The sequence below is a fragment of the Amblyomma maculatum genome, chromosome 3, assembly GCF_055883805.1.
Source record: "Amblyomma maculatum isolate TAMU_Amacu chromosome 3, ASM5588380v1, whole genome shotgun sequence".
Taxonomy (NCBI): domain Eukaryota; kingdom Metazoa; phylum Arthropoda; class Arachnida; order Ixodida; family Ixodidae; genus Amblyomma; species Amblyomma maculatum.
In genome coordinates this window covers 217,862,471-217,883,633 of record NC_139346.1, presented here as the reverse complement: position 1 = coordinate 217,883,633, position 21,163 = coordinate 217,862,471, and the positions used below count along the sequence as shown (strand labels likewise).

At 46.2% G+C, this 21,163-nt stretch overlaps 1 protein-coding gene and 1 pseudogene across 1 annotated transcript in view; one reads left to right on the top strand and one right to left on the bottom strand.

Moving 5' to 3' along the window:
• LOC146197713 (pleckstrin homology domain-containing family G member 5-like) overlaps positions 1-21,163 on the top strand; it is a 767,578-nt gene that overhangs the window by 67,427 nt on the left and 678,988 nt on the right. Inside the window, exon 3 of the mRNA XM_084599624.1 lies at positions 20,321-20,427. Coding sequence (XP_084455750.1) covers positions 20,321-20,427 — 107 coding nt within the window. The remainder of the gene's footprint in view (positions 1-20,320; positions 20,428-21,163) is intronic.
• On the bottom strand, positions 13,504-20,299 carry LOC146197715 (uncharacterized; annotated as a pseudogene).

The following is a 21,163-nucleotide window of genomic DNA, read 5'->3' as shown; positions in this document are numbered from 1 at the left end:
GCTTGCAGGACTAGGCCCGGCAAAATCGGCGGCTAAAAGTAAAGGCAATAAAATATCAGGGTAAGTAGACACACACACTGAAATACAAATACTAAGGAAGATAGACTCTATAAAAGAGAAAAAGTAAAATAAATAAAAAAAATAAAAAATTGAAACTTGCAAGTTTCCTGCGTCATTTAGAATTAAAACTTCACAGATTTGAGCATTTGTTTTACGGTGGCGTTAGAAGTAGCGGACAACACCTAATCAGGAAGTCTATTGAATATTGTAGGGACAAATATACATCGTCTTGCTTTGCCGTATCTGGTTGCGTATCTGGCGACCGTGTAGCGTTGACAATTCCGTAGTGTTCTGGCAGAAACAGTTTCATTTCATTTATTGAAGCCTTAAAGGCCCGAGGGCATTACATAAGGCGGGGACAATAACACTGTATAACAGCATACAAACACCAGTTCAAGAAACAAAAACAAAGAAAGAAAACGAAACCAACAAACAAACATTAACAAAATATACAAGAGCAGACTAGTGTGCATTGTCGAATAGAACACTGAAGGTGACACGTTAGTTTTGCTCGGAAAATTTCACGATCTTTGCATGAAGCAATAACGTCCGGTAGAGCATTCCCGGGTTATTGCATCTGGAAAAAAAAAGAGTTATTCATTGCTGCAGTGCGGCCAAAAATCAGTTTTAACGGTTGATTGTGATCAAGTCGACGGGACATTCTTGAGGGAGGTTGCAGGAGAGGGTGCCGGTTGTGAGGATGGTAAAAAAGGAATGAAGGAGGCAAAGACGTGATATAACGCGGCGTAATTGAAAGCTTGGGAGGGAAAGAGTTCGTTTTAGTGCTGTGATGCTGGTTTCACGTGAGTACTGTGACATGATAAATCGCGCAGCACGGTTTTGGATGGGCTCTAGATTATTAGCGAAGTATGCTTGTGAAGGGTGCCAGGTGAATGAAACGTATTCTAGTTTTGGACGAACATAGGTCTGGAATGCGAGCTGTCTGATTTGGGGTGGTGCTGATTGTAAATTTCTCCGTAAGTAACCAAGAGTGCGTGAAGCCTGCGAGCATATTGTTTCAATGTGAGTAACCCATGATAAAGTTGATGTTAGGTGGAGCCCCCAACATCTGACGGCTGCTAACGGCTGTGGTGGAATCAAGGGCTACGACTCGGCATAATAAAGAATAAACTAAATCGGGGGGATTAGACCTACATAATGCTGACCAGTCAAAGTTCCCAATTAGATTGTCTAATTTGCGTTGATCGACTATAGTCACGCTCAAGTCATTTAGAGCGGCGTTAGAAGGTGACGGCCCAAGAGTCTTACAATCAGTACGGTCAGGGAATCGGCAAACGGTAAAGTAATGATCGGCTAGACTTTGAGTAATGACCGCTGAAGAAAGATTGCAGTTTGGAGCACGTATGTGTATGGGATCTAGACAAGACTGAAGTAATCTACCGCCGAGCACTTCCTCGTGAGACGGTGCGATGATAACATTTTCTATGCCGCAAGCTGAAATAATGGCTGGCAATCAACCACTACCGTTCTTGTGGGACATAATGTATCAATGTTCAAGTCACCTGCTATGCAAGATTGATCTATTGTACTATTATCCTGTAAGATATTTTCTAATTCCAGTAGGAAACGGCTGATACTGTTTGATGGTGGTCGGTAAATTGCCAGCAACGTTAATGATGTTAGCTTGGAGCAGAGTTTCAACGCTAGGCATTCTGCATGTGCAAATGATATATCTATCCTAGATACATCAAACGTGTCTCGGGAAAAGCAGCCATTCCACCTCCTCTGCATGATGAGCGAGTTACGAACGTTGTTCGATAACTGTTCAGCGTAAACAAATGTAGGCAAGAATCTGGAACATTGATTTCTGTTAGCACAAATATATCTACAGCAGCAGTATTCACGCAACCTACAGATATTGGCATTAATCAGAGTAAATTCCATGTCAGAGTTTAGCCCAAAGCTCTTTTTGAACGATTCAAAATCCGGAAAACTTAGGGTAGCTGATGAAGCACTATTCGTTTTATTTGTGCTAAGTCTGATTCACATGTCACACGGATAAGAGGAGGCTTTTCCTCTTTCCTGGCAAAGATCTTGCCTCCTCTTCCCCAAACAAATTTAAATTGCTTTTCTTTTCCTGCCTTCCTGTCTTTCCAGAACAAGTCACGGTTCATTTTTGTTAGGTTGTCATTGAAATAAACCTTTGGCAGCAATTCTGCTTCATGCAGTTCTCGGAGCTTGCTTTGAGCGCTAAAGCACCTCTCTCTAGTTGCTAAGCTAGAGAAGCTTACCAAGATGATAGGAATGCTGTCTTTCTTGGCAGGAAGGCGATGTACTGCGACAATGTCGTCAGTTGAACAGTTTCCCAGCTCCAGTTTTTCCGCCGCGTTTTGTAGCTTGTCAAGCAGATTTTCATTTGGAGTGACTGGCATTCCATATATCTCAAGATTAGCTTTTCGGCTGTATTGCTCTGCATCATTTTGTTCTTTGAGCATACTGTGCACTCTGTTCGTCTACTATCTCCCGCAAGGCCTGTATTTCTTTGTCCCGAGCGCATTCTGATTCCTGGCTAGTTTTTAACTGCTCTTTCAATGTGTCGTATTCTTTCGACAAGAAAGCAGCCGATTCTTCCAGGTCTCCTACAGTTTTCGCTAGGTTAAGGATTTCTGCTTTCAGGAGTAACAAAGAGTCTACCTTAACCACTAGTGCTGGCAGCGCTTCAACATTTCTTTTTATTTCCTTAATCTCATCTGTCAAGAATGATGATGCTTCCGCGCTTTCGTTTGCGCCTTCAGTATCAAGCTGCGATGAATTACCACTGCGCTTTTTTTTTGCAGTCCTGCAAGTTTTACATATCCATGCATCGAGTATGGCCTGGCCCATTGTGGTAAAAGTATTGGGTGCTATTTCCGAGCAGCCCTGCCGCAGGTGATATGAGTGCTCGCAATCAGAACACAATATACGCCCATCTGTTGGTATGTCTTTTTGACAGGCTATGCAATTATTGATCGTGTATAACACTGTACGGCAAATAGTACAAGTGAGCAGTCGGCGGCAAGATAAAAAAAAAAAAAAAAAAAGAAATGACAAAGGTGAACAGACGAACTACCTGTGAAATGTACAAGGTATCAGTGATGTGCCCAGCGCATCGCCGCTGACTGCAGAAGTGTCCGGGAACGCGGTTCATTTTATCTTGAAACGCTGTTGCTTGAGGTTGTCTGGGCTGAATCCTCACTGGCGGTAGCTAGTAGCTTTTATTGCTGGGAATCTTTCACTGTCCGTTGAGGTGGATGTAGCAGGCTGAGTCCTTTCAAGCCCTGTGAAATGTACAAGGTATCAGTCATGTGCCCAGCGCATCGCCGCCGACTGCAATAATAATAATAATAATAATAATAATAATAATAATAATAATAATAATAATAATAATAATAATAATAATAATAATAATAATAATAATAATAATAATAATAATAATAATAATAATAATAATAATAATAATAATAATAATAATAATAATAATACGTAAATAATACAAACCAGCAGGCGAAGAAAAACTTTTAGAATGTATAGGCTTTGTTGTGATTTCAATGCGTATATATCCCCGTCCCATTAGCCACGCGCTCTGCTCTACCTTTTGCATTCTGTGCTGAGATCGCCTTGGTCATTCGAAGTGAGCGATAACTACACGGGCCCCTACCGAGTAGGACCGAACAACCGGCAGTGCTGCTGGAACGTCGTCATCGTCGCAACTCCCGATCGCGCTTCCCGCGTCGCTGGTCAACGTCCTCATGCCGCCTTTTAAGACGGCCAGCGCCGTGGCACGCGCCGATGCTTCTCAGGCACCGCGACGCGGATGGTCTTCGAGGGAGACATCGTCTCGCCCCAGCAGATTGCGCCCGTCGAACGGTATATCTACGTACTACCACGTGTCGGCTAGAGTTCCACCCATCGCTTTGCTTTCGCATTTCGCTGAGCCCCGATTTTTGGGCGCCCCGCCGGGGTGGTGCAGTGGTAAGACGCCCGACCACTGTGCCGGAGTTCCCGGGTTCGAACCCGACCGCGGCGGCTGCGTTTCGATGGAGGCGAAACGAAGTGGCGTCCGTGTGCTGTGCGATGTCAGCGCACGTTAAAGATCCCCAGCCGGTCGAAATTACTCCGTAGCCCTCCACTACGGCTCCCCTTTCTCTCTATCCACTTTCACTCCCACCTTCATCCCTTCCCTTACGGCGCGGTTCAGGTGTCCACAGAGCAAGTGTGACAGATACTGCGCCTTTCCCTTCCTATGAACCAACCAACCAACCAACCAACCGATTTCTGGGCCTTCAAAAGCACCGCAGCTGTGTCTACCCTGCGCGCGCTCATATGTAGCGTATGCGTTTTCGGCGTACGTGAGGCAGCGCATTCGTACTTATTTCATTCAGTGCACTTACATATAAGCTTATACGGTATTTGTATGGGTAAAGCGTGTACCCGTGTTCGTTTCTGCGCGCAGGTGTGTTTAGTTGTGTGCAGGTGCGTAACAACGTATTCGTGCTCGGCTTGTTTGCTTAACCCCGCTCTCGTTTGAATTGCACGTGGTCAGGAGAAATGAATCACGCGCCATGCAAGCGCGCAGTTTAGGGCCACGTCTGGAAAGCCAATCTAAAGCGAGACGCAATCTGACATACGTTAAATAAGTGCGGTTTCTAGGAGCTATGACTTTCTACTTATCACTCTTTGTCCGGTTTTCCAGAATTACAGTTATAGATGTAACGGAAGTAAATATTTGTAAAAAGTTTAATTTGTAATTTAACTTGTCTGGAAACGTTAAGATTAAGAGTGTAGTTCTGAAAAAAGATAATTAACGTTTACACTGCGTTATTTAGAATTTACGGATTCATCGCCACTCCAGAAATGAAATACGCGTGGAGTTTTCAAGTGCGCGGAATCAGTTTAACTGACGTGTGAGCACTACCAATTCGATGATTCGGTACTATGACACAAGTTAAGATACGTGCAGTGGTAGACACGCGACAAGGTAGGCTGTGGTTGTGACAGTATAGTCTATCTTGGCTGCAACGACGCCCAGAAAGCTAGCAAAATGGTGTCCAACTGAAGAAAGCAAGAAATAAAATCCTTTCTTGGTCAAATGAAGCACTATTCATTGTGTGTGCGTTACAGAAGCTGTGGGGCACGTTTGCGATATAGGGTAACAAGTGGATGCCTTGTAAAACCAGCCATCTACCCATTCCTATCGTAACGCGGTCTCACAGAAAATGGTGAAAACGGAAAATTAGTGAAAAAAGTATTATCCTCACTTGCATTCTATGCATGGTCTAAAAAAGGTAAAAGGGAATTTTGAAAAGCCATTGGCGTGCATCTTGGTTTGGCTGTAGCAGATCGACCCACGCTTACTTCCCGCGCCGAATAACTTTACGTTGACGTGGGCATGCTTTCGCGGCGTTGCAAGACCACGTCTGATGGACCGTAGTTTTGAAACGAGCCCAAGAAACTGAGTGCATCAAACTTTCTGCAATTTTTCGCCGTCCAAATGCAGCTGCCGCGTGGATACATGTCAAGCTCGTATGGGGTCGAGTTTTCGTTCCCGTGCTCAGCACCAAGACCGCCATGTCATTCTCATCCTCAAAGGTAACACGCAGCAGCTTCCGAGATGATAAAAGGTGAATAGGGAAACGCGAGCTCTTAACCAATGACCTCAAGGTGTTTGAAATGTGACTTGGAGTTTAAAAATATCGTTTACAGTCGCAGAGTCGAGGAACGCTTAGCGTGTTTTTGAGGGAGAGCGCCTTTCATGGATCGATTCCGCTGCTTCCATCTTTTCTCACTTTATTTGCCAGGTCATTCCACTGTGAATTAGCAGTGCGCACCTAGGCTGGATGGCGTCGATGGGCACGAGCTGACCAGCTCATGCGCATTTCCATGGCGTCTGGAGTAGAAGCACCAACGCCGTTCACTGAGATCGAATTTTGAGCTTCGCCCCTCCCCCCTCCCCCCTCCCACCTATGGTGCAATTTGTGTGTCAGCTATCTACTGCGCGTCGTTGCTTTCTGCATGGAAACGCGAGTAGCGCGCATATTTCTCGATAGCCGGAAGACTCAGCTTACGATTAAAAAGAAAAAATGCGGTAGCTATAGAAATGGCGAATAAGCGGAAGCTGGCAAGTCCGTGTGCTTGCGCTGCTCCTCCGTGGAGCTACAATACCGGAATGGCCGCACGAGAATAAACAGGGCGGACGTCGAACGTTGAATGAATACCGCTGATAGCGTGACGGGGAGTGATCAACGCTAAACAAGCAAATGGAGACGAAGGGAACGGCACTATGTGTAGAGGGCGGAAGAAATCGCCCCGCTGCGCGGTAATCTGCGCGACCACCAATAGGGCCCCCACGCCTTGGGCAACGCGCCGGAAAACAATTACGGACGGCGGAGGTCCGCACGTGGCGGCTAGGCCTACTCAATATTCAATCTGGGTCTTCTCTCGCGCAGGTTGTTTATTTTCTTCCTATACTTATTTCTCGCCGAACATGCATTGCTGGTTTAGATCAGCGCTCTGCAATAGCTCGTCAACCAACACTCGTCTAATGTCTTCGTGCCCCCCCCCCCCCCCCCCCCCTTCGTCTTTGCGATTGCTCAGTATCGGTGGCGAGCTCAAGGTCGCATGAATACTCGCGTAGGTGACTGGATTTCAATAGGGAATAAATAGCGAAACACTCGTGTACTATACACGTCAGTGCACGTCCCCCACAATACGGCCCGTGTGCAACTAAAACGTCAAACTCGCACAAAACATACTATGCAGTGTTGTTTCCCCTGGCCTAAATTAAGAAACGCAAATTGCAAAACAAGAAAGACCTTCGCACAATATCAGGTAATATACGCACGTACAAAAGCCAATATAAAAATTTTATTACCGCTCCTGAACCTCGGGAACTCGCCATGTCGCGGATTTGAAACAACGAATATTTGTACATTTCACGCAGCTAATCCAGCTTGTGTGAAAGACCAGCTGGATGGTCTCGAATATGAACTCAAGGGCCAAGGGAGAGGGGGCGAGTTTTTATGTAATAAATATCTTCGTACTATCCTTGCAATAATTATCAGAAAAAGAGAAGATTTTCTAACGTTACTGAAATTCACGCATTCGTGCCTTTGTAAGCCATTATAGCTTACACACCTATTCCATTTGAAAAACTATCGGCGTAGTTGTCGGCACCGCGTGTCAGAAATAAGCGAGGGCTACGTAAAAAAAAAAAAAAAAAAAAAAGAAATCGCATCATGGTAATTTGTGGTTCTAGCAATTGATGATTAACTGGTGCGATATGCAATGAAAGGTTATAAAATCGTTCTAATTATTTGAATAATTCATCAAGCGAAGAATTGGAAAAAGCGGGTTAAGGTGTGAAAATGTTCAGAATCAAAAGCTAATGCTTGATAATGCTAATTAAGAAAACTTAGAGTTAGGGAGAGAGAAAACTTAGAGAGAGAGAGTTCAATTGATCAAATCATTGATTGAAATAATTGAAAAAATATATAAATGCGTTCAAAGGTGTGGAAAGGCTCTGCCAATGAAAGCCAATGTTTGATGCTAAGCATTGGTGTATAAAAATAACAGAATTAAATGCATTAAAAACTCAAAAAAAGAAAACCATCGTCCGTGTGGGTGAAACGCTATCGCGGTATACCATTAATGGTGAAGCTCAAGTATCCTAATTTTCTTTTCTTCGCACAGCTTGCTCTCAACAATGTCGAACACTTTGGCCTCAAATCTTTGGCTGCTGGTAACTTGTTGATGTCAAGCTCCATGCAGTAAACGAAGCACACAAGATGCAAACAGTATGCCGCGACTACGCGGCACCAAGCTCCATAAATTTCAATAAATCCTGCCGCCACGTGGCGAGTGGCGCTGAACACAATATAGCTGCGGGAAATTAGTTAGTTTGAGCGCAGGAAGCATTTATCAGGTCAGGTTTTGCAGCCAGAAGGAAGAGTCTTTCATGGTGATCAACACGTTGAAGCATAATATGCCGGAACTGTCTAGTTTAAAATTTTAGGAACAATCAGCCGTGGTAATCACTATGTTGAAGCACAATGTGCACTTCTTTGCTCAAAACGCCAAATATCTCCCTTCAGTTAAACCGGCGGCCAACAGATGACGCTAGCTGCTAAATTTCCCCAAAACACTGGGCATGCTGGGCATGAAAGGGTCAAGTATTGAGTTGCATTAGAGTGGCACCACATGCTAGGTTGGTATAACTCAGATACAGTGCAATGCTGCTTCCTTCTAATGTTCGTACTTTTTGGCTGCTTCTATCATGTCTGACTGACGCCGACTTCAGGCTTTTAATTCCCTATCCATACAAGCTTGCTATATATTTTTTGTTAACTTTTCGATTAGTGGATATACAGCAAATCGTTTTCTTTCTTGTGACCAGGTAATAAATCTTTATTTCCTTTTTCGTCTACCCCTGGGGATAGTTTCTGTTCTACATCTTCTTTTTCAATGGCGTCGTCTCTTGCTGCTGGCTGCGAATCCGTTCTGCCGCATTTCAGTGGCAAATTGTTTTCGACGCATTGGCGCCCATCTCCGCCCTATACGATTGCCCCGATATTTGAGTCTCGGGGCTATATTTCATGGTATGGCCTGCGACACTTGATTGCTGTATGCCATGGGCCTCCTGGCTCAAATCAGTGCTCCTTTTTCTTCCTCTCACCAGTGGTACAGCGGTGCTATACACTGTGTAGATTTCTCTTTATCAGATTTAAATAGAAAGCGCCGAGTTTGACGAGCGTCACCCTTCTTTCACTGCACGATACTGTTTTAGGTTTTAAGCGAACAAAGTCAGTAACAGGGGGGGTTGAAGCGGTAGCTCAGATTTAAAAACAAACAAGCAAACAAACAAGAAATCTGGTTGTTAGCTGTTTCTGGAACTCAACTTCTTTCGCAAAATTGGACTGCAGCGGTGTGTCGAACTCCTCTTCCTCTAATGGAATGCAATGGAGTTTCTTCCATCATTAGCTGTTCGACGTTCAGGAATTTGTTCTTCTAGAGGCGAAAGCATTCGTTCGATGTACAGCCCACGGAAATGGAGGTTGCAGGCTGGTTACCTTTCCTATCTGGCTGAAATTTTGGAAGAAATTTGTATATCCATTTACGCGCTGCAATCATTCTGGGGTAACAGTACGGTACGGTACGGTACGGTACGGTTTAGTATGGTATGGTATGGTATGGTATGGTATGGTATGGTATGGTATGGTATGGTATGGTATGGTATGGTATGGTATGGTATGGTATGGTATGGTATGGTATGGTATGACGGTATGGTATGGTATGGTATGGTATGGTATGGTATGGTATGGTATGGTATGGTATGGTATGGTATGGTATGGTATGGTGCACACGAAAGACGCTATATGTATAGGTATATAATGACGAGCCCTGAGCTACTTTTTGCCAGCTCCGACTCATAAGCTTGCACCTTGCAAAGCGCACTAGAAGCTGCTTAGCCAAGCTGTAAGATTTGATCTTGCAGCTTAAACTACAGATAATGAGCCAAGCCAGTGATTCAGTGGTCATTTTGCTTCGTTGCGAGTGTGACTCGTGATCTCGATTCAGTTTTGGAACATATTAGTTACCGCTTCCTTGTTTGCTTGCGGTATCATACGCACGCATTCTGTATTCTTTGATTTTGCCGTGGGAAAGACGGCTGAACAAGGACGCCGGGCTGCATTTTCGACAAAACCTTCGCCCCCGTTCGTCGATAGCGCAGCGTGGGTGGTGGGGAAACTTTATTTCGAGCGGATACAGACGAGCGACCCGAACGGCCGCTATCCCTTGGGCAGTCAACTGGATGAGCTTTATCTGTGTCCCCAAGTCGGGGTTGAGCAGTACAGCCTCCCAGTGATCAGAGTCGCGTATGAAGTGGCTCGCAGGTAGGGATTGTGGGCATTTCCAGATCACTTGATGATCGGCTTTGGCCTCACGATTTTTGCATTTGTCTGAGTAGAGCCCTTCCGAATATAGGCAACATAATTGGGGGATAAGTATTAGCTGGAAGTTTACGCCATGCTTTGACCTGACGTTTGGAGAGCGTTGTGGTTTCGTCTGGGGGGCTCTGAGTTTGGAAACCCTGTAATGCTGCAGGATGGACTTGGCTTCTATGGCCATCTTTGGCATTTTACTTCCCGGAGCTGCCGAAACGTGGTTGCGGTGCGTGCCGCATGCGGTCTGTGACTGCAGCGATAAGCAGAAGTGGAAGACACCAATAGCCGTCGCATTGAACGCGCTTTTGTGTGCGAACAGAACTATCTCCTTCTCTCTTTTTGTCGGAAGATTTCGGTCGCAGGGGAGAAAGAAATACTATTATGCAACGCACATTTCAAGGATGCACGAAAGCGTCCAAGCTGCTGTCGCTGCTTTCAGGCTGAATTGAATGGAGCAGCGTTCTTTGTGAAATGCCTTGTTATGTAAACTGCGCCGTTATTACTTTCGGCATCTATGCGTGTGTTTGGCTCCACTGGGCTCAGTGCGGTCGATGCGGTTGTTACAACGCTCGCTGCCTGTTTCCTTCAGACACTGCGCTCGTGTCCTCACACACAAACATCGCGGGCTTCAAGCCTGACGCGAGATGTGGTGGCAATTTTCAGAGAATTGCGCATGTGGCATGGTGGCGGCCCTTACAGAAATGCAAGGAAGGATGAGGACGTTTAGGATGGGCAAATAGGCGAAGAAGAAGGCTGGGATAGGCATCGAGGGCATGTAGAGATTTTATTTAGTTAATGAAATAATTATGATCTTGCAAGAGATGGAACGTGGAAAAAGCTGCGCAGGGCCACTTGAGATGCCCACGGGTTACTCACGGCAGCATTGTAAAACAGGCATATTTTACTATCAATGCAAATAATTTGCCGAATGTGATCGTAATAGGCACCCGATTCCACAGAGAAGCGACAAAAGCGAAGTGCAGTGAAGTACATACAAGCTTTTATACACAGTTGTGGGAGAAACTGGCCCAAAACTTCCCCCAGTTGAAGCTTTTATACAGTGAAAACAACGAAAGCGTTGCATAAAATATATTATGCAATGAAAGAAATGAAATATTTAAGTAGGAGAATAAAGACAATCATCTGTACGCAGAAAATGCAAACCGGAAATTGTTGCTGAAAAGTTATTTTCAGTCTCAGGTGTTTCAATGATGATTGGAACATGTCAACATTTTGTGCCATTGAAGGTTGTTTAGAAGTCGTGTTAATGTGCTTGTTGTTCTCTCTAGACCAAATTTTATTCTACCCCTGTAAACGTTCCGGAGTTCAGATTTCTGATTTTGGTAGATTGGTACGTTGCGTGTGAGATTAGCAAGATTACCTAGGGCCTTTAACTATTTTTACGATTGATCCTTTACGATTTTTTTGCATAATATTTTCTATGAGTTTCAACTCATATAACTAAAAACTCCCGACCATGTCTATTTATTAAACAAATGAGCTGTATGAGCCTTAAATTCACGATTGTTAATTGACCGCAATGCTTGCCTCTGCAAACAAGGAATACTTTATTAACGGCTTCGATAGTTTTCCTAACATTCTGAGCATAATTTAAGTGGGACACTAATAAAGATGCATAGAACAATTAGCTAACTTTAATAGAAACTAAGTAGCGATGTAGCCTTTTAGTAGCTACTGCTCTAGATAACCTGCTGATTGCAGAATTTACAAAGTTGTCCCAACTGAGGAAACAAACAAAACATCTGATCTTTGACAATTCGGACTATTTTATATTTATCTCTGCCCAGCTTGGTGTGAGGTGCGAGTACTGTGGCTTTAATCTGGACTCTATAGGAAACTGTTTTTGGTTTATTTATTTCGATTTATTTTTAAAAACTCAGCACTAATTGACCGGGCCTGCAGTGCATTTGATGGAGCATCTTTGACATACTATATTTTCCGCAAAATAAGAAGATAGCAGAATGAGAATATTCCACATCATGAGCATATATAATATGCGGTAGTCATATCCAGAATGTCATTAATATATAAGTTGAAAAGAAGAGGTCCTAAGCTGCTACGCTGCAGGATACCAACATTTTTTGTGGAAGTGAGCACTGGATTCTCTTTGACAGCAGCATACTTCGCGCGGTATGTAAAGCAAAAAGTAAGTAAGTAAAAAGAAGCGCATTCGGTTACAGAATACGGCATGTAATTGGTCGTGGCGGCTGCGCTAAACAGGAATCATGATTGCGCGCAGCTGTCTTTCGTTCTGTACAGCTGTGCGATTCGAAATATTTTCCGAATAGATGTCACGAGCCAATAGTAGGGGATCGTGGAGGCCCAAGGGCATGGTCGGAGAAAACACAACCAGTAGTGCTAGGCTGGTCAGTGCTATGGGTTTTCCTGAGACATGCGTAAGTGTAAACGAGTGCCGAATAAGACGCATTTTGAACCTTTGAATTCTCGGTGGAAGAGAGTCGAGAGGATCATGACCCAGTAGCGGAACCAGAGGCTTATGATCAGTTTCAAACAAAAACATGAGACCTCGCAGAAATTCGTCGAAGCGTTCTGCTGCCCATGTCAAAGCCAACGCTGCCTTCTACATCTGCGAGTATCTCTGCTCGGTTTTCGTGAGTGATCTGGAGGCATATGCTACAGGCCTTATTTCGCCTGACGGCTGGTTCTGGAGTAGAACTGATCCAGGCCCTTGCGAAGACGCGTCTGCTGACACGATTGTCTAGTACCCGGGGTTGTACCTTGCCAGGCACCTGCTCGAGCTCAGAGCTGCCTTGATTTTCTCAAAGGCTTCCTCCTGTTGTGTTCCCCAAGACCGGTCGCTGTGTTTGTTGAAGAGGCTGCGCAGAGCCGCCGATCGACGTAGCGTCGGGAAGGAACCTTGCGAAGTGGTTCATCATGCCCAATAATGAGCAAACTTCCGCGACATTTTCAGGTTGGGGCAACTCTTTGATGGCCCTAACTTTCTCGGGGTCTGGGCGCACGCCACTGGCGTCTTAAAATAATGCCCAGGAATTTCACCTGCTAGACAGAGAAACATCTTTCTTTGTTGAGGGTCACGCCCGTCTTTTGTAGTCGGTCAAGCACGTTACGTAGAGCGGTTGTCATGCTCCACCTTGTTCTTGCCGTATACCAGAATGTCATTCATATAGTTCAGTACACCGTCTAGACCTTCTAGGACTTGCGAGAACTTCCTTTGAAAAATTTCTGGTGTTGATGTGATTTCGAACGGTAGTCTGCAGTAGCAGTACCACCCAAACAGCGAAATAAAAGTGGTTAGTTTTTGACACTCCTTGGAAAGCTGTACTTCGTAGAAACCGGAATGGACGCCCAGTTTAGAGAAGACCTTGGCTTCCTGAAAGCTACTCATGATTTGCTCTACTGTTGGCAGCTGAAGGCGCTCCCTTGTTACAAACTAGTTCAGTTGCGTGAAGTCGACACATATTCTAACCGCTCCAGACGGCATCACCGCGGTAACAATAGGCGCGCACCATTCTGTCGGCTCTTCGACCTTCTCTATCATTCCTTCTCGCTCTAGCCTGTCGAGCTCTTCCTTGACCTTTTCTTTCATGGGTATAGGAATCCGTCGTGGTGTAGACACAGCATACGGGACTGCATTTGGCACGAGACTTATTGTATGTTCCCAGCTATGGAGCCTGTCCCCAGGAACACTTAAGAATATTTGCGTACCATGTCATCAGCAGTCGACAACTCATCCAGAAAATGCACAATTCCTAGAGCTTTGATAGCTGGCAGTCCCAACAGGGGCGTGCGCAAGTTGTGCACGACGTAAATAGTTTGGTGTGAACGGCTGTCTTTCCAGCCAATTTCAGCGACGAACTTTCCGATTGTAGGGATGCTTGCATTGCTCGGGCCGATAAGATTGCCCGCTTGTCCCAAGGAACGCAGAAGGAAAGGAAAATTTTCACCTACCACTGTCACTTTGGCTCCAGTATCCACTTTCATGGCAACCTCGTGGTCATTTATCAGCACCTTGACGAAGTGCGCAGAAGCTCTTTTCTGTGACTGCTCAAGCGTGCCGAGAAATTTCTTATCGGGTTCGGAAACACCGTCGAGATTCCCGTCTGCTTGCTTCTTTTTGCGGCATGCTTTTCCAAAGTGGCCTAAGTTTCGACAGAACCTACACCTTTCTTGTTGCGCTGGGAAACTGCTTCTCGGATGAGATGGTCCGGCGCAGAAACTACAGCTGTTTTGGCGGTTAGCAGTCTTCTGCCTGCGTGTAAACGTGTTTCTACATGCCATTTTTTAAAACTTTACTGCGGCGACGCAAGCGTCTGGGATCGCACTGTCGTCCCCTTTTAGCTCAGCTTACTGTTTCTTCACCGTTTCGCTCGTACGCGCGTTTGCCAAAGCAATGTTCAGCGTGACATTCGGATCCATCTACAGTTCCTCCAATAACGCTTGTTCCCGTAGACCGACTACGAACCGGTCTCTAATTAGGCGTTCCTTCATGTCCTTAAACTCGCATCTGTCTGTAGCCTGATAAGCTCGGTTGTGAACTCGACTACAGTTTCGCCCACCTGCTGGCTGCGTTGATTAAAGCGAGCACTCTCGTAGACTGTATTCTTGGTGTGGACGAAGTAGCTATTAAGCTTCGACTTTATGAAGCTGAGGTCCTTCATTTCTTCGTCTTTGACGTTCAACGATCGAAGAATCTCCCGCGATTTTCTGCCCATTGTATAGAGAAGAGTCCTTGCTTGATCTTCGTCCGGCTTCTCGTGTAGTCCGGACGCGAACCTGTAGTCAGCAAATTCATCCATCCAGGCAGGCCAGTTCGTAGTAAGATGCCAGCACGCGCCGAACCACGGTGAACTGTGGGCGGCACCTGACCAAGCATTGGTGTCGAAACAAACGCGCCGGTTTTGACACCAGGAGTGCAGATTGCGTTCGCATCAGTTCGGAATGGTTCGTCACCTGGTGCCTCCCTCCAGGCAATCTGGCCCAGTTGTCTTTCCTCCTCACTTGGGTCAGCCTGCATTTGCTAGAATATCCGGACTCGCCACAGTTAACGCAAAGTGCAGTGATAAATTACTACCTCTCGGATACTTTGTAGATGGGAGCCTGTCTGAAAATTAATTTCGACTCATTGTTTTACTCCTTCCCTTTTTCTTTGAAAATGGTGTGTAAGGCGTAAAATATATTTTATGAATAAATTGCCAAAATCCCTTTTCTTGCTGGTCGGGGGCCAGAAGCCGTGCGTTGGATCCTTGTATGTGCATTTAACGAGAAACTGTGATCGATGCCTTCCGGCACCGGTTCCGTTACTGAAAGGAACGGAGCGATTACCAGATTTGGTCACTGCTGAAATCTTTAAATGGCTCGTTTAGTAAAGGCACGCCCAACCGCAACCCCTTTTAACTCAGTGAAAATCGTCTGCATAGGTATTTTTCAATATGCTCCTCTCTGTCCAGCAGCAAAAGAGGGAATAATAGCCAAGTATATTTGATTAAAAACTGACCATATATTTTCGCCTTTTTGATACAAATGCGTGGCCGAAACGGCTATTCACTGACGCTGTTGTTGGTAGATTTGGTGCAGTCGGCCATCCTTGGGTCCACCGAAGACCAAGGTGCGGATCAAGTGCTGTCGTGCGATGAAGCAGTGGCAATCGCAGCGATGGTCTATTGCGCTGTAGTAGACTGTAATAGCCGTACACAGAGCAGGCATAAGAGCTGAAGAGCTCCGCGAAAGACATCGGTTTCTCAAGCTTCCGAAAATACGCGAGTGCGACCCAAAGAAACAACTGCTCCAAGTTGCGACGTCACTATGGCTGACACTGCTCAAACTCGCGGGTATCACGGAAGATGAGAAGTCCATGTCAACCACGCTGGATTCGTCCAGAGATGCTTTAGCAGCAAGCTGTTGTCGCGATATGTGTACAACTGTTCTTCACACGCTCGCATGCCGTTTTCTAGGTAAAGGAGCAGCGCGGCACTGTGATAACAAGCTTCCCCGTTTCCAGCCATGCACGTGCATTGCACCACCTACCTCCCCGTCGTGTTTTGCGGTAATCCAGACCTTCAAATGAAGGGTCGAAAATCTCTGAGAGTGATTGATGTGCTTGCGCAGTAAAGTTAATTACCAGAGGCTTTAACTGATCCATAGATAACACGTGTTGTGCATGCCGTAGAATGTTGCTCCCGGCTAAACCACTCAACTCTTGTAGCTCAAATATCGCGCAGAAATGGTATTTTGCCGTTAGTATATATATGATACCAAACTTGTTTGGGGTACTTGTCTCATTCGATTAGAAGTCGGATGTTTGCATCATATGTGGCACCAACCAAGCCAAACCAGCCGCTGTCTCAGCGATGGCACTTGTGTCGTTATCTTGTGTTTACAGCAACGCTGCCGTAGAGATTCGGCGAAGGAACATAGAAGGACAAAGTTGTTTTGCGGAAGTTTTGAAGAGCTTTATGAAATTATTCATTAATAATAATCAGCGAAACATATATTGGCCGAAACTTTACTAAACTTGAAGAGTTTTTCATCGCAAAAAATCTTCTCGAGCTCACAACGCAACGAGGTGGCGCCACGGGTGCCATCGCTGTGGCGTGTTTTGCTTTTGCTGCACGTTTCCGCCACATATGATGCAAACATCCGACTTATTCTAATCGAGTGAAATAAGCACCAAAAACAAGTTTGGTATAAAAGAAATATGACGATCAAATGCTATTGCTGTGCGAAATTTGAGCTGCAAGGATTCAGCGGTTTTAGCTGAGAGAAGCATTCTACTGTACGCGTGTAATTGCGCAAAGCGTGAGTTTGTTCTAGCCACGGCTCTCCAGCCCCTTGTAACGTAATTGTGTCCGCCGAGCGATATGTAGGCTTTCAGTTGGTTTCTTGTGACGAAGCTCGTCCGTAGGTAGCATAAGCAACTAATGAATGTCGCGCATACTTATGCGCGGTCACAGGTCCATGCTGACATGGACTGCAAACGGGTCGGTGCCGCATAGTTCCATTTTTTAGATGTACTGGTCACAATCTACAGCGCGCAGATTTTTCAGATAGTTCAAACTGTCGCTCATATGATGCCGATTTAGTTTTCATTACATCAGTCTTGGCATGAGGTAGAGTAACAGAGAAAACGGACACACATGAGTAGCTTAGCCACCGACCGCACTAGTCAGAACAGGACGCCAAGCTGGCTTCGGCTGCGCACTGACGTCATCTTTAATGTCACGTAAATACTCCTTATATATTGATTCCGTGATGCCTGTTTGAAAAGGAAAAGCGACATGTAGGTTTTTGTCAGAAATCCACGCACAAAGCCTGCTACGTAGCGAAGTGTGCCAGCTAACACATCCGGTGGTCATACCGACACTTGTACTACATTTTTCAGCTTCAGCGGCATTTTTTAAGGCTAAAGGCGGTTCTCTGCAAGTATACAGAACTATGCAGTAAGGCAAGAAGCTACCATAACATTCGCCGGCGCGCGATCATATGCGCATGCGCGACGCCATTCTGCATTAACTTCCGGCTCTCACCTCCATGCTCGCTTGCAACTGTGGCTAGAAACAATCGTAGAACGAAATCTAAAACCGAAAAACGGAAATGGCTGGTTTACTGTTGTTCGTTCATACAAATATTCTTTTGATTTCGCGCACGCACAGAACGAAAGAACGCGCCGACCAGTGTTGGGGTGAACCCTTGGGGTACTGAAGCCACACTGCCGTCGTCACAGTTTGACGTCACGCATCACGTGATGGACTCGTAATAAATAAAATGCGTAGAACAAAAAAAAAAGCATACGCCCGCGACCATGATTGGAACCCAGGGCGCGTGCGTAGGCAGCTTCCCTGGCCGCTGTATTAGGCAACTAACCCGCAGTTAAGAAGGTACTTTCTCGCGCTGCGAGGATTTTCAGATAAGTAACGTGTTTGTCGTTAGAACGTAACTGCATGTCTACTTCTACAGACCAAGTTCAGATTCATAATGTATTCAAGATGACCTCAAAGTACCTCTCACCGAAAACAGCTTTGTCTACCACTCACGTGTGTACACTCGCCGCCGCGTCAGGCGAATGCGTGCCCCTGGTGCATTCCCGACGAACGGTGCAGTGCGCCTGCGCTAGAGTTTTGGCCCGAATGTGCACTGCGCTCGAAGGAAATCGTCAGACATCCGGGAGCGCAGTGTCAGGAACGGCGGTCACTGCAATAGGCACTGCACGCTGGACTGTCCCGGCATCTGCGAAGAATGTCGTGGCGACACGCGGTGCCGTCGTTTCCAGCCAAACTGCTTTGACGTATACGCTGCAGTCTTCTTGCCTAACGGGTTTCCTTAGCATCGCCCAGAATCTTTGACGCCATACTACTTGGTGCGGCTGACGGATAATGTGTCCATCACGAGCACTGTAAAAGAAACTACGAACTCGCCATGCAGTATAGGTAAATGCGCAAACCATAGATCGTCAGCATCATGTCAGGTCGGGCGGAGGGATTTAGGATGCAGCACCTGTATTATTTATTCCAACGAGTTCCTTCACTTGGAAAAAAACGTCGCGCACACACCGGCCGATCCAGCGAACACACAGGCGCTCACCGAGAGGCTCTGGTCACGGAATGCATTCTGCGCGTATCTGATACAGCCGAGCTTGGCCACGGTCACGGCTCGCGCTGACAATACGTCTAATAAAGCTCCATTTAGCCAGTCAGAGAGACTGTGGCGCGGTGGAAGTTCAGAAAAGAAGCAAAATGTAATAAAAAAAATTAAAGGTGGAACGGAATTCATTGTTTCCTTTTCTTAGGATTCACAGCTGCGTCGCCTGGCGAGTCCAAGCGTACTCCCTTTCTAGCTCGCTCTCCATAGAAGTGTCAGCGCAGCCCCGCACGAGCGGTGTGCGTTCATCTGAAAGATTACGCCACCTGGACCGAGACACGGTTCCAGCGGAGTTCCGCCTCGTCGCGTGAACCAGCAGGTCGCTGCACATTCAGTAGCAGCAGCAGCAACTGGCGGCGGGGCGAGAAACAGCTCGCGTAGCTCACGAGTTATGTCAGCCGTTTATATATCTGCTGCGCACCGTAAGACAACAAACGCAATCCAAGCCATGAGCGGCAGCAGACGCGGGGACGCTGCCTCGGAGCTCTGGCGTTCTATAGCCCGTCGCTTCGCTGGCGCTGCAAAGAAATGACTCAAGCTGTGCTGTTGAGCGCGGAGTTCTCAGCTCTCGCTGTTTGGTAGTCGGAAGGATACTGGGGTATCGCGCGCGCACTTCCAGGCGTCATTGAGTGCTCCGAAGGTCGTGTGTCCTCTCGAGGTTTTCGCATGGAAGGTGAGCGTTCTGACCATTCGACGCCAAAAGAGCTATTCGGAACTGCGTACTAGTTATTATTACCCCTTGCGCGGGCATTCGCTCGAGCTGAATGCCTAGAAACCGTCCTGAGACTTTTTTCTGTGCCTTTTTAGCTTGGAACTGTTGCGCTCAGTTTAGTACGAGTCTTACAAAAAAGGTGGCCATAGCGGCATCGCCCTTAATCACAATCTCGGAACTCTTAAGGTTCTAGCCTGGTTCTGCCCGTGCATTCTCAAAATAGCGATTTCTTTCCCGAAAAGAAAGTGCAGTTTCGCCGATAACCTCGTCATTACCGAGGGAGGGAAGGATTATTTTTCATAATCGAGAGCCTAAACCCAGGCTCTGTTTTAATGACTGCGTTCTCAGTGATGCATCTCTTGCCTCCTTTTTTTTTCATACCTCCTCACTTCGAACTACGTTTCTCTTTTGCCTCCATCGCTTTCATATGTATGTGGGGGAACGGGGGGGGGGGGGGGGGGGTTGCATTCGGCATCAGTACATGCTGTGCGTTTATGTCGGACCGACTACTCTCTGGCCGGACAGCAGCATGGCAGGAGCACGTGACGCATAGCGTGCGTCATATTACGGCCTTTAGTATAGCAAGTTTGTGGATCTCTGGCCTCAGCCTTTGAAAGGCCAACAGGAGTGAGCAGGCTGAGTTTCACATATATGGCGCGTAATCGGTCACAATAGACACTGAGAATCACGGAAACCACGGAAAGCATACGGGAATCTTTCTTATTTTGTGGTGTGTAAACCGTAGAAACCGCAAGCGTACGATAGAATAATTTGCTGCGCAATCATTTCAGACAGAGCAGGACTAATCTCTTATGTCTCCCCTGGAATGATGAAGGCATTTATTTTCCGAACCAGTACTGAGCTTAAAGGGTTCAATCCTGTATACGCTCTTCTGGGTTTTATAATCCCATGCCGTCCTGGCATGCCTGCCCGATCGCTCACAATGCATTGTGTATGTGTTGGTGCGCAGACAACGGCTGGGCGTCATCGCCGGACGACTCCCTGATGGCCATGGCTCCCATCTACGAGAAACCCAAGTCAGCCACCTTGCCCCCGATGCACCACCACACGACCAAGGTAAGCGTGGCAGAATCCAGTGTGCACTGTGTGGAGCGACCAGTGGCTGACATTATGACCAATGAAATATGGCCCCCGAGCGCTCAGTGTCTGCTCCTCCCTCCCCCATACACTTATGATTAGCAAGTGCGCGGCGGTTACCGGTATATGTATTTGTCGGCCTTACAAGCGGGCACGCTAGCTCCACTGCTTACGAATGCTTCGCGTCGTTTAGTGAGAATAGGAGAAAATTCTGAGTTGTGCGGGGACCAACGGAAGGATTCATAGCTCTGCACTGACTGTAGAAGTAACTCACCATGGCTAGAAAACTTCATTTTACGACAAGCAGAGCCGCAACAGAAAAAATACCATGAAAATGAAACAGCGCTTAGTTTCCGTAATGAACGCTGGTATAAACGTTTTCCGAGAGGCGGCGTTCAAGTTCCTTGTGCTTTTTTATAAACTAAATTATGTGTAAGAAATGATGTCGTCTGTCGGTCATGTTTTTTTGTTGGGGCAGCTCCTTTCGCAGCTGTGTCTGTTATGGTTATGAATCAGAATGGATGCTTCCAGAAATTTGCTCTACGTTAATGCATTTTCAGGAAGAAAAAAAAGCTGTTATCTGATCACGATGATTTGGGATTGTCTAGGTCTGGCATTTATTACATTTTTTTTAAAGAAAGGAAATGTGCTGTTCAAGTTCGTCCATTCCTTTTCATATATTCCTTGTCATTTTCCACCTTCTCGTCGGCGAAGC